We start from the raw sequence: 13,650 nt of genomic DNA on the forward strand, positions 1-13,650 counted from the left end.
AAATATTACTTAATTTTGCAAAACCAATATGTATATACATTTACTTTGTGTCCCATCAATTTAACTAATACTTGTGCCCCAATACTATAAAACGCTAGAATTATAAGAATAGTTCTGAACTTATGATTATCGCTAGTTTTATTGTTTAATAAATACAGTCCGATTCAAAGATTTGGTTTATCTTTCGGGTCGCTTATTATAGTTAAGTATTATTAAGTTGGAAAGGAATGGGGGCAATGTAAGTCCAATTTTTGTAATCGTGTGTCTGCTAATTTGGAATATATCTTTAACATAGCAAGATTCCTGTATCGGAATTAATTGTCTGAAATTAGAGCTGATACGAGTATAGGGAAAAATGTATTAATTTGTATCAAATTAATGGGAATTGTGACTTAACGAGATAAAAAAAAACCGCGGTTAATTAATGCTTGTATCCATGTTATAAAGAAAGTGATAAGATTCTATACTAAAATAATTTACTTACAATAAGGACTAGAGTCGCATGAATTATGTCAATCATATGCGTAGGTAATACTGATAAGTTCATCCAAATAGTTAACGAGGGATATTCAAAAAACACGCTTGGCCATCTTAATGTTAGGACACTTAATGTTAGCAGACTTAATGTTAGGTGTTTTTTTTAATAATCAATTGTGTGTGCTATAAGCCACTCCAAGCTTGTATTGATGGAATAAAAGTTATTTTACATATATGCTTCAGAAATTATTGTAGAGACTATATGTAAAGCGTCGAATTATAGGACTTGCGGCAAAATAATAATTTCATAAAAGCAATTTTCTATCATGAAATTAGAACTATTTCATGAATAACCCTCGGTAATAACTATTCACGTTTTTGCTAATGTGAGCAAATGTATCTACATTAATTTTTCATCGAAAATTACAAATATTTTACTCATTATTGTTACCTGCTTTGCATTACTACTTTAAATACTTGGAAAATCGGCTTTGGTGCGAATCTGTATTATGTTGTATGTTAATATAATGTCTCTTTTCTTTTACGTATTCATTTGCTCACTTAACAGAATAATACCGAACAAAATGTAATTAAATTCACTGAGCCAATTACAGCAAAAATATTTTAAAACTTTAACTAATACACACTAAAAATAAATACAATTTTACTAAAGCAGTCATACAATACTAAACTAGACATTTTGAGATTGAAAGATTCTATAAATTAATTACCGCTCAGTATGTTCCAGATAACTATTGATTTACGATACATATCATTTTTTCTTAACAGGGATTTGATTGATGTTTAATAGAAAATCTGGTACTGAAAGGCCGCATAGTCTATAATGTAGCAACCAACAACGTAACTTCCTAATCTAATGTAGTTAAAACATGTGGTTTTTTAAATGGAAAATTGCAATGAAGATAAATCGCCAGGGCCTCAAAATTCATCTAGTGGTTGAGTTGATTACATTTTACTTGTAATCAAACAGCAAGTCAGGATAGTTGTTCGTTTCAATGCGATCGTCTCTGATATCTCCCTGATCTTCTTCGGACTGGTTAAGCAGTGTCTCGAGTAGTCGGGATTCAGATCTACGTTTGCGACCACTGAAAAAAAAATAGGAAAATTTTACATCGAGAACCGGAATTTTTAAAGTAGATGACTATTATAACTCCAATTAAATAAATAAGCTTCTGCTTTAACTGCATTTTAGTCAGCAATAGGATAGTTTATTTCCAAAGTTTTAGTATTGCGACATGTTAATTTAATTTATTCATTCTCTTGGCACCACCATTACCTTCCGCCTGGCACTGCACAAGATTTACTTACTTACTAGATATATACTAGCAATTGACTGAAGGCAAACTACTAAAATTTAAAAAATGCACCAGACAAGATGAGAGAAGGCGAATGTTCCTTGCACTGCCTTTCCTGGCACAAACACTAAAATACAACCCATAAAGCAGCAATCATTTATATCAATTTGCGCCTCTGTCATATTCCTGAAGTTAAAACAAGAAAATCTGCCAACTATTGAGTTACAATTTAAAGTAAAATACGTAAATATCAATGGGCTCTGAATAAAACAAATAGCATTTCAAATCAAGCGAAAAGAAATACAATATCCACGGAAGTCTTTATTTTATTAAAAAAAATTGAGGATTGATTTCCCAACAATAATTAGTAAAAGGTGATAAGTAACTATTCAACAACAAGCCGAGAAGTAAATATTAAGGTTGCGATGATACTCTTATTGTTTACTGGAAACCTATCAACCTACTAACCTCTAGTTGGCACTAAACTCGCTCGAATATATTTAGATCGGATTTATTTCGTTCACAAACAACACTAATATGATTTCTTTTCCCCAATAACCCGTGCACTACTCACACACAATAAAATTAGATTTGTAAGTTGAAGGTTGTTAATTTCAATTTACTGAATTGGTGGTTGTTAATTAAGATAACAATTATCGCTAGTCTCTCTTTAATTGCCTCTTTTAGTATTGAGTGCATTCTGATTAATTACATTGTATGAAAAACTTTTCATTCGGATTTATTGTGATCAAAATGTGACTTTAGAGCTAATTATTTGTGTGTGTTAAGTAGGAATACTTACATCAGATCCAAATCCCGGACTCCAGCAGCTATTGGTAACGTGATGACAATCCCTTTTGCTCGATTTAAAGCATGTTTGGTTTGCACATTGGCAAAGTGAGCATCTGAGACCCGTTTAACCCTGAAAATGAATGAAGTTTTATATATGGAGCGGTACATACACTTAGAAACAAAACATCAATATATGAAAAAAAATATGTTTGTTTGAAAAGAACAAAAAGCCACTTAAGTCATAGCTTTGTCCAAATTGAATGTATATTGAAATCAAATTAGACTATTATAAATATAATTAATTTTCAATTGTGAATGAACCTTCGATCCAACCAATCCAAAGCAATTTTTCTAAAGTGATTTTTCTTGAAAATTCCCATCAGGAGACGATTCTTCAATTCAGTATTGACCAATACCGAGGCTCGTTAAATATGCATAGGTTATTGGGATAATTGAAAATTTAATTTCCAATCATATCTGCTCGATTTATTTATATCTTATAGCTCTCGGCCACGCCAGTAAGATTGCCGAAGCAGAAAAATTGGTTTCTTTTCCTTGATTGAACAGTGAAAAGAATTGCCCCGATCCAACAATAGGAAAAGTTCCATTCTTTTAATTTGATTCCTTGATGTACAGCAGAGCGCCTTATAAAATTATAAAACGCGTAGGCAACCATAAATTAACACTTTTCACACCGTGTGTTTAATTTTAACCAAAGCGGAAATTAGTTTTTTAGTAACTCCCAGACAAATACATTTCTTTAAAATACAATTCAAGTTAATAACAAGGAAGTTTCATTTATTTCCCAGTTGAATCCAATTCATTCTTAAAATAGCGTTACATTTCAACTTAAATTTGTTTTATCGACAATCGCAATAATATTCCAGAGTTCTGCAGATTTTCCGACGTTAGGTATTTGCTTTCACAGTGAGCTGTTTACACCTCAGTATTATCAGTAAGAACTAGAACAGAAAGGAGCAATGTTTCCAATGAGAGACCCTTATAATGAGGGTAGTCTAGTAAAACATCATTTCAATAGTGTCTTAAACTTGATAGACGATTGAAATCGTTTCTATTATTCCCGTTAATTCGATAATTTATCAAAATTGTGATAGTTTTAGGAGCATTAAGTCTCCAATTCAGTAAAGCTTTCTTCAAAACTAAATGAAATCTTTCCCACAACAAAATACATATTTTTTGTGACGGATGGATTAAATATTATAAAAATATATGTAATAATATAATGACAATTACAGAAGGGAAATCGGTCAAACAAATGGTGAGTCGCATAAAGAACGCAGAAAAGGTTATGGCTACTCTACTTGCGGAAACAAATAGGTTATAACGGGTTATCCAATTCGAGGTTGGGAAAGTAAAACCTTGCTATTTGATATCTGTCAAAGGTAAACGTCATCCGAAGCGTTTTTGTTTTAGGTGAAGGTTTGCCATTTTGGAATATGGATCGTTTAACTCTCGAATAACGCGTAAAAATTATTAAATGTTACTACAAAAATATCGACTCTGCTGTAATCGACCCGCAGACCACACAATTTCGAACACAGTGGAAAAATGTGAAGAGACTGGATCGGTTACTGATATTGTAAGGCCTGTGCATCATCGCAACATTCGCTCAGCTGAAAATATCGCTGTTGTTGCTAAAAGTGTGGAGGAAGACCCGAATTCGTCGATTCCCCGACGTGCTCAACATTTGGGCTTGTCTTACGGCTCATTGTGGCGAATTTTGCAATTGGAGTTGGAGCTCCATCCGTGCAACGTCCAGCTGACTCAAGAACTTAAGCCTCAAGGCCATGGGCAACGCAGAACATACGCAAATTGGGTGGTTGAACAAGAAAGCCGTTGATGATGTTTGTTCGAACCGAATTTTCTTCAGCGATGAGGCTCATTTTTCGCTCGGTGGTTACGTGGAAAAAAAAACAGGACAGAACAGCCGTATATGGGGCTCTCAAAATCCTCAGGTGATCGCAGAAACGCCTTTGCATCCTGAAAAAGTGACCGTATGGTGTGCATTATGGTCAGGTAGTGTTATTGTATGCCCGTATTTTTTTAAAAACGATCAAAGAAGAGCCATAACAGTCAATTGTGAGCGCTATGGACGCATGTTAACCGATTATTTTTGGAGATAAATTAAAGATTATGATCTGGAACACATGCGGTTCCAGCAGGATGGGGCAACGAGTCACACAACACTGGCAGTTAGAGCCCTATTGCAACATTTCGAGATTGAGTAATGTCAATTGGCCCGCAAGATCCTGCGACTTACGTCAGATTTATTTTTGGGGGCTATGCGAAAGATCGTTTTTACGCCAGCAATCCTCAAACTCTTGAGCTACTGAAAAGCCAATACCCGGGAAGTATGACCGAGATAAAGGTAATGTGCCAAAAAGTCATTCATAATTACCTCAAAAGGATTTAGGCCTGTAGGAATTTCCGTGGAGGACATTTAAATGATATTGTTTTTCACGTGTAATGGCAAGGTTTAATCTTTATATTGATTTAGAATTTTCGTCTGCATCTGAATATTTTGTGTGTTTTTTTTTACTTTACTTTCCCAATGATAAAATGAATAACCATGTATAAACAATAAATCACAGAATCCTTATAGCCCAGTCACTATGGACGAGTTACAGGACATTCAACCGAGGGAAACTTATGTTTGGGTAATAAGAAGAAAGCTTCCTCATCAGTTTTACAACCAAATGTCAACCAAATTCATGTCTCAGTAATGCCGCATTACTGAATAAAAAGCCAGATCAAGTTCGATATAGAAACCTCAGAAGAATATAGAGATTTGACACACATTAAAAATGAAGAAAAGCAATATGGCATTCTTGAATGATGAATGAATGAAAACAAACAAGAGAGACCGATCAGAGTAATGCTCAAAAATCTTCAACTATCCTGTAGCACTGAAGAGCTATTACAGGAGTTGAAAGAAAAAGGCTTTAAAACAGTCAATGTTATAAATAAACTAAAGAGAATCACGAGAAACAATAAGAATATATAAAGTTTCCATTATTTTTAGCAACAAAATACTGAAGACGTCAAAAAGGTATTTGTAATACAATATCTAGCCAACTCGAAAAGTATTCCGTTGGTGTATTGAATGTGGATCTAACCATGGCTCTAACTATGGGCCTACACAACATATCCAGCTGAAAATACTCAGTTTCATAAAAATGGAACGAAAGTCCGAGAAGATTTAATTTATTAGGAAAAAGACTAACAATAAAACAATAAAAAAACGGAAATCGACGTGCAGATGACTCATCCAAAGGGACGACCAAGCAAACAACTATATCATCTCGTTAATTCTGTAGTTAGTTGCCTTCGGGAAGTGGTAAAAGCCTCAATATCGCTTGAGTTTTTTTGGAAAACGTCACTAATTACTCAGTGTGTTACGGGAAGGAAACAAGATACGTCACCAGTTCTTTTGATGATTTGGTGCCAATAAGGGCAGTGCGCTAGATCTTCCGTTATCTGCTAACTGAAAGATTAAAGTTTTCAATTCTGAGTGAATTTTTATTGCTTGTTCAAGTGTAGTATGAGCTTTTTGAGAATGAATTTGCAGATAAAGTTGTTGCGCCAGCTCGAAGAAATCTGGTAAGAATGAATTCTAATCTATACATCCTTTGGCATGAACTTAGTACAACAATTTATTTGAGAAGCTACTGAAGCTGCTGTTATTTTTTATTTGACTTGATCTGGTCTGTTATTTTCAAATAATTAAACTTTTAACTAAGTTTCTGTAATACTAAAGCATGCAATTTTTTTTCCTTTTAGGTGGCACCATGTAGATTTCGGTTTAGTTTAGCATTACTTTGCTCCTGGTTGCCATGTAGATGTAAAGCTTTTAGTCCCATATTATTGACTTATTACGTATTTTCTCATATTGCTGCATGCCATATTTATTCGACAAGGAACGACGAGGGACATTCTGGATTCGTGATTGAATTTTAAAAATGTTTGAATTTTCTTTTTCTAAAATAAATTTAAACTCATATCATACATTAACAAATGAGGTTCTCTACAGAAGACTCTTTTGATATGTACAACTGTTAACGTTCTGCTGTGAACTATACGCTTGATCATACTGATAGGTAATTTGTGTCACTTGCATGTTTTTTCTTCTATAATTACACCCTCAACTGAACTGTTCTTGAATTCTCAATTCGATTTTTTAAATTAAAATTAATTTTCCCACGATTTTCAAAAATTGACTAGCCTAATTCTCTCAAGTGGACTCTTATTTATTATTATCTAAACCTCTAAATTTAAAACACTCTAAATATAAAATTAAAGTCGTTGCTGTAGTGCTGTTAAATACCCTTTATATTGTCATCTAAGGTAATTATGCACATTATAAGTAATCAGTCAATTCTGTTTTTTTTTTGGTATTTGTTATGTTCCGGCCGATCTGGATCTCGTAGCGTTTTTTTTTGCAGTAATGCCTTCTACTATGACTGATCGATGCTGGCAAGTCCACCATTCTCCCATTAGGTAGTATAAGCAGATACAAGATAGAATATATTATCTCTGACATGAGTATATTGCGTTTTGTACAGCTTTCAATACATGTGACTACATTATTGAAGTGTTGATATTGATAAACAAAACTGGATTTATTGGACACTTTATGTAGATATTTGGGTTATTTTTATTTCGTTTGGGTTATAGTTGGTTATCCGTTGCTACTTTTACGAAATTATTTAAATCAGCTATCTCAACGAAAACAGGGGCAAATCGTAAACTTTCCAACCTCGAAATGATTGAAAAATTCCTTTCCGGAAGAAAATCCAGTACTAAATTAGTTGGTAGGGGAGGTAAGGAATTTATAATAGAAGTAAGTTTTTATTATCGAAATCCAGAACGGTTCAAACTAGATATTTAGGTAGTTTTGCTTCTGTGAATTACACCCTAAATTAAACACTTCTTGTTTCTCATGAGGGATAGCAAGTGTTTATATTTGAATTATTTTCACTCATCTTTTGAACATTAATCAGTCAGGTTTTCCGCAGTACGTACTTTTTAAGTTAAACTTTATAAATTCAATCTGCCCAAAGAGTCTTCAAAATCAAGATATCAACACTAGTGTTTTTCTGTTGTAAATCAATTTTTTTGCTTTATTCAAATGTTGAAATAGCGCAGAATCCATAACAAAATGGCTAAAGGTAGGTGGATCTTGTTTATTGCTTTATGATGGTGTAGCTGATGGCAGCCTAAGAGGGTGCAAGTGATCCTGGACTACTTATTTAGATACGGGCCTGTTTTTTCTAAATTTTACCTCTAAATAAATTAGCTATTGTTCCGTCCGATATATTTCAGATTTTCTGCCGTCCAGCGTCCTTCAGACTATAAGTGGTCCAGATCAAGAATTTAAGCAGACTAACAGTCACTAAATGAGTTTATTGAGAAATAACCGAGGATTGAAGAAATTTTTGGCGGCCTGGATCCCATTTTCCATTGTGCAGAAGTAGATGGCAACCAGTGTTGTAGTTTTTCTTTGATAGCATTTACACTGCTCGCATGTGCAGATCTGTGGATTTTAGTACGCGAATTTTATATAACGGCTTTTTTAAAATTATGGCGCACTCGTATGCTTTAAGATTTTCTTCGGATAAAACAGGTGACTTTTTCAAGTGCTTCTATTCACTAATAATAGCGTTTTCTTATTGACTTAGCGAAATAAAAGGCCGTGGCAGCAATGAAAAAACAAACGGAAGAAATACTGTTAAATACGGATTTTGACACTAATCCTAACCGATTGTTATCAACAGTATTATATAAGAGAATTTTTGAATTATTATTCGAATATTATCGCCACGCTAAGAACATGACTGACTGATGAAAGAAAAGTACTTTAGAGCTAACGGCCCATTCTAACAAACAAAATGAATCGATCAAATTTAGCGATTTTTAGCTGCAATATGCTTTTGAGACATTTAGCTGCAATTAAATATTACTGCTTTTATATGTGAACACGAAAAAAGACACTTAGAGCAAAACCACAAAAATTCGGGTACATTCGGCATTGAAGTCTTCATCAATGTCAACTTTTTCAACTAATATTATTTCATGTTTCAAAAATTCATAAAGTTAATATTCCTTTACGACCAATAGTTAGTAGTATAAATTCACCTACACATCCCTTAGCCAAATATCTTTTAAACATTTTAAATCCCCTAATAAATAACACAACTTCCTATATTAAAAATTCTGAACATTTTTTACAAAAATTATCAGACATAGACATAAATCCAAACCATATTCTAGTAAGTTTTGATCTTGTTAGTCATAATTCACTAACGTTCCTGTTGACATAACTTTAAATGTCATCAAACAAAAATTACAAAATGACACCAATCTTAAAGAACGCACACAACTAAGCATTAACACCATTATTGAACTTTTAACAATATGTGTAAAGTGCTATCTCAACGAAAACAGGGGCAAATCGTAAACTTTCCAACCTCGAAATGATTGAAAAATTCCTTTCCGGAAGAAAATCCAGTACTAAATTAGTTGGTAGGGGAGGTAAGGAATTTATAATAGAAGTAAGTTTTTATTATCGAAATCCAGAACGGTTCAAACTAGATATTTAGGTAGTTTTGCTTCTGTGAATTACACCCTAAATTAAACACTTCTTGTTTCTCATGAGGGATAGCAAGTGTTTATATTTGAATTATTTTCACTCATCTTTTGAACATTAATCAGTCAGGTTTTCCGCAGTACGTACTTTTTAAGTTAAACTTTATAAATTCAATCTGCCCAAAGAGTCTTCAAATATTACTTAATTTTGCAAAACCAATATGTATATACATTTACTTTGTGTCCCATCAATTTAACTAATACTTGTGCCCCAATACTATAAAACGCTAGAATTATAAGAATAGTTCTGAACTTATGATTATCGCTAGTTTTATTGTTTAATAAATACAGTCCGATTCAAAGATTTGGTTTATCTTTCGGGTCGCTTATTATAGTTAAGTATTATTAAGTTGGAAAGGAATGGGGGCAATGTAAGTCCAATTTTTGTAATCGTGTGTCTGCTAATTTGGAATATATCTTTAACATAGCAAGATTCCTGTATCGGAATTAATTGTCTGAAATTAGAGCTGATACGAGTATAGGGAAAAATGTATTAATTTGTATCAAATTAATGGGAATTGTGACTTAACGAGATAAAAAAAAACCGCGGTTAATTAATGCTTGTATCCATGTTATAAAGAAAGTGATAAGATTCTATACTAAAATAATTTACTTACAATAAGGACTAGAGTCGCATGAATTATGTCAATCATATGCGTAGGTAATACTGATAAGTTCATCCAAATAGTTAACGAGGGATATTCAAAAAACACGCTTGGCCATCTTAATGTTAGGACACTTAATGTTAGCAGACTTAATGTTAGGTGTTTTTTTTAATAATCAATTGTGTGTGCTATAAGCCACTCCAAGCTTGTATTGATGGAATAAAAGTTATTTTACATATATGCTTCAGAAATTATTGTAGAGACTATATGTAAAGCGTCGAATTATAGGACTTGCGGCAAAATAATAATTTCATAAAAGCAATTTTCTATCATGAAATTAGAACTATTTCATGAATAACCCTCGGTAATAACTATTCACGTTTTTGCTAATGTGAGCAAATGTATCTACATTAATTTTTCATCGAAAATTACAAATATTTTACTCATTATTGTTACCTGCTTTGCATTACTACTTTAAATACTTGGAAAATCGGCTTTGGTGCGAATCTGTATTATGTTGTATGTTAATATAATGTCTCTTTTCTTTTACGTATTCATTTGCTCACTTAACAGAATAATACCGAACAAAATGTAATTAAATTCACTGAGCCAATTACAGCAAAAATATTTTAAAACTTTAACTAATACACACTAAAAATAAATACAATTTTACTAAAGCAGTCATACAATACTAAACTAGACATTTTGAGATTGAAAGATTCTATAAATTAATTACCGCTCAGTATGTTCCAGATAACTATTGATTTACGATACATATCATTTTTTCTTAACAGGGATTTGATTGATGTTTAATAGAAAATCTGGTACTGAAAGGCCGCATAGTCTATAATGTAGCAACCAACAACGTAACTTCCTAATCTAATGTAGTTAAAACATGTGGTTTTTTAAATGGAAAATTGCAATGAAGATAAATCGCCAGGGCCTCAAAATTCATCTAGTGGTTGAGTTGATTACATTTTACTTGTAATCAAACAGCAAGTCAGGATAGTTGTTCGTTTCAATGCGATCGTCTCTGATATCTCCCTGATCTTCTTCGGACTGGTTAAGCAGTGTCTCGAGTAGTCGGGATTCAGATCTACGTTTGCGACCACTGAAAAAAAAATAGGAAAATTTTACATCGAGAACCGGAATTTTTAAAGTAGATGACTATTATAACTCCAATTAAATAAATAAGCTTCTGCTTTAACTGCATTTTAGTCAGCAATAGGATAGTTTATTTCCAAAGTTTTAGTATTGCGACATGTTAATTTAATTTATTCATTCTCTTGGCACCACCATTACCTTCCGCCTGGCACTGCACAAGATTTACTTACTTACTAGATATATACTAGCAATTGACTGAAGGCAAACTACTAAAATTTAAAAAATGCACCAGACAAGATGAGAGAAGGCGAATGTTCCTTGCACTGCCTTTCCTGGCACAAACACTAAAATACAACCCATAAAGCAGCAATCATTTATATCAATTTGCGCCTCTGTCATATTCCTGAAGTTAAAACAAGAAAATCTGCCAACTATTGAGTTACAATTTAAAGTAAAATACGTAAATATCAATGGGCTCTGAATAAAACAAATAGCATTTCAAATCAAGCGAAAAGAAATACAATATCCACGGAAGTCTTTATTTTATTAAAAAAAATTGAGGATTGATTTCCCAACAATAATTAGTAAAAGGTGATAAGTAACTATTCAACAACAAGCCGAGAAGTAAATATTAAGGTTGCGATGATACTCTTATTGTTTACTGGAAACCTATCAACCTACTAACCTCTAGTTGGCACTAAACTCGCTCGAATATATTTAGATCGGATTTATTTCGTTCACAAACAACACTAATATGATTTCTTTTCCCCAATAACCCGTGCACTACTCACACACAATAAAATTAGATTTGTAAGTTGAAGGTTGTTAATTTCAATTTACTGAATTGGTGGTTGTTAATTAAGATAACAATTATCGCTAGTCTCTCTTTAATTGCCTCTTTTAGTATTGAGTGCATTCTGATTAATTACATTGTATGAAAAACTTTTCATTCGGATTTATTGTGATCAAAATGTGACTTTAGAGCTAATTATTTGTGTGTGTTAAGTAGGAATACTTACATCAGATCCAAATCCCGGACTCCAGCAGCTATTGGTAACGTGATGACAATCCCTTTTGCTCGATTTAAAGCATGTTTGGTTTGCACATTGGCAAAGTGAGCATCTGAGACCCGTTTAACCCTGAAAATGAATGAAGTTTTATATATGGAGCGGTACATACACTTAGAAACAAAACATCAATATATGAAAAAAAATATGTTTGTTTGAAAAGAACAAAAAGCCACTTAAGTCATAGCTTTGTCCAAATTGAATGTATATTGAAATCAAATTAGACTATTATAAATATAATTAATTTTCAATTGTGAATGAACCTTCGATCCAACCAATCCAAAGCAATTTTTCTAAAGTGATTTTTCTTGAAAATTCCCATCAGGAGACGATTCTTCAATTCAGTATTGACCAATACCGAGGCTCGTTAAATATGCATAGGTTATTGGGATAATTGAAAATTTAATTTCCAATCATATCTGCTCGATTTATTTATATCTTATAGCTCTCGGCCACGCCAGTAAGATTGCCGAAGCAGAAAAATTGGTTTCTTTTCCTTGATTGAACAGTGAAAAGAATTGCCCCGATCCAACAATAGGAAAAGTTCCATTCTTTTAATTTGATTCCTTGATGTACAGCAGAGCGCCTTATAAAATTATAAAACGCGTAGGCAACCATAAATTAACACTTTTCACACCGTGTGTTTAATTTTAACCAAAGCGGAAATTAGTTTTTTAGTAACTCCCAGACAAATACATTTCTTTAAAATACAATTCAAGTTAATAACAAGGAAGTTTCATTTATTTCCCAGTTGAATCCAATTCATTCTTAAAATAGCGTTACATTTCAACTTAAATTTGTTTTATCGACAATCGCAATAATATTCCAGAGTTCTGCAGATTTTCCGACGTTAGGTATTTGCTTTCACAGTGAGCTGTTTACACCTCAGTATTATCAGTAAGAACTAGAACAGAAAGGAGCAATGTTTCCAATGAGAGACCCTTATAATGAGGGTAGTCTAGTAAAACATCATTTCAATAGTGTCTTAAACTTGATAGACGATTGAAATCGTTTCTATTATTCCCGTTAATTCGATAATTTATCAAAATTGTGATAGTTTTAGGAGCATTAAGTCTCCAATTCAGTAAAGCTTTCTTCAAAACTAAATGAAATCTTTCCCACAACAAAATACATATTTTTTGTGACGGATGGATTAAATATTATAAAAATATATGTAATAATATAATGACAATTACAGAAGGGAAATCGGTCAAACAAATGGTGAGTCGCATAAAGAACGCAGAAAAGGTTATGGCTACTCTACTTGCGGAAACAAATAGGTTATAACGGGTTATCCAATTCGAGGTTGGGAAAGTAAAACCTTGCTATTTGATATCTGTCAAAGGTAAACGTCATCCGAAGCGTTTTTGTTTTAGGTGAAGGTTTGCCATTTTGGAATATGGATCGTTTAACTCTCGAATAACGCGTAAAAATTATTAAATGTTACTACAAAAATATCGACTCTGCTGTAATCGACCCGCAGACCACACAATTTCGAACACAGTGGAAAAATGTGAAGAGACTGGATCGGTTACTGATATTGTAAGGCCTGTGCATCATCGCAACATTCGCTCAGCTGAAAATATCGCTGTTGTTGCTAAAAGTGTGGAGGAAGACCCGAAT

At 32.9% G+C, this 13,650-nt stretch overlaps 1 protein-coding gene and 2 long non-coding RNA genes across 3 annotated transcripts in view; 1 reads left to right on the forward strand and 2 right to left on the reverse strand.

The window, feature by feature from the left end:
• Positions 1-416: 416 nt before the first annotated feature.
• Positions 417-2,710, reverse strand: LOC125504203. Its single transcript, XR_007281333.1, has 2 exons — positions 2,596-2,710; positions 417-1,583 (listed from the first exon to the last, which is right to left on the reverse strand). It is a non-coding gene; the product is annotated as an uncharacterized LOC125504203 (long non-coding RNA).
• A 2,149-nt stretch (positions 2,711-4,859) lies between these two features.
• Positions 4,860-6,117, forward strand: LOC125504204. The gene is made up of 2 exons (XR_007281334.1): positions 4,860-4,974; positions 5,209-6,117. It is a non-coding gene; the product is annotated as an uncharacterized LOC125504204 (long non-coding RNA).
• Positions 6,118-9,800: 3,683 nt separating this feature from the next.
• LOC109535548 overlaps positions 9,801-13,650 on the reverse strand; it is a 35,561-nt gene continuing 31,711 nt past the window's right edge. Inside the window, exons 2-3 of the mRNA XM_019901464.2 lie at positions 11,980-12,099; positions 9,801-10,967 (exon numbers count right to left, since the gene is read on the reverse strand). Coding sequence (XP_019757023.1) covers positions 10,835-10,967; positions 11,980-12,099 — 253 coding nt within the window. The 3' untranslated portion in view covers positions 9,801-10,834. The remainder of the gene's footprint in view (positions 10,968-11,979; positions 12,100-13,650) is intronic.

This window comes from Dendroctonus ponderosae, unplaced genomic scaffold (genome assembly GCF_020466585.1).
Source record: "Dendroctonus ponderosae isolate FM_Combo_2020 unplaced genomic scaffold, Dpon_F_20191213v2 Dpon_F_20191213_4, whole genome shotgun sequence".
Classification (NCBI taxonomy): Eukaryota; Metazoa; Arthropoda; class Insecta; order Coleoptera; family Curculionidae; genus Dendroctonus; species Dendroctonus ponderosae.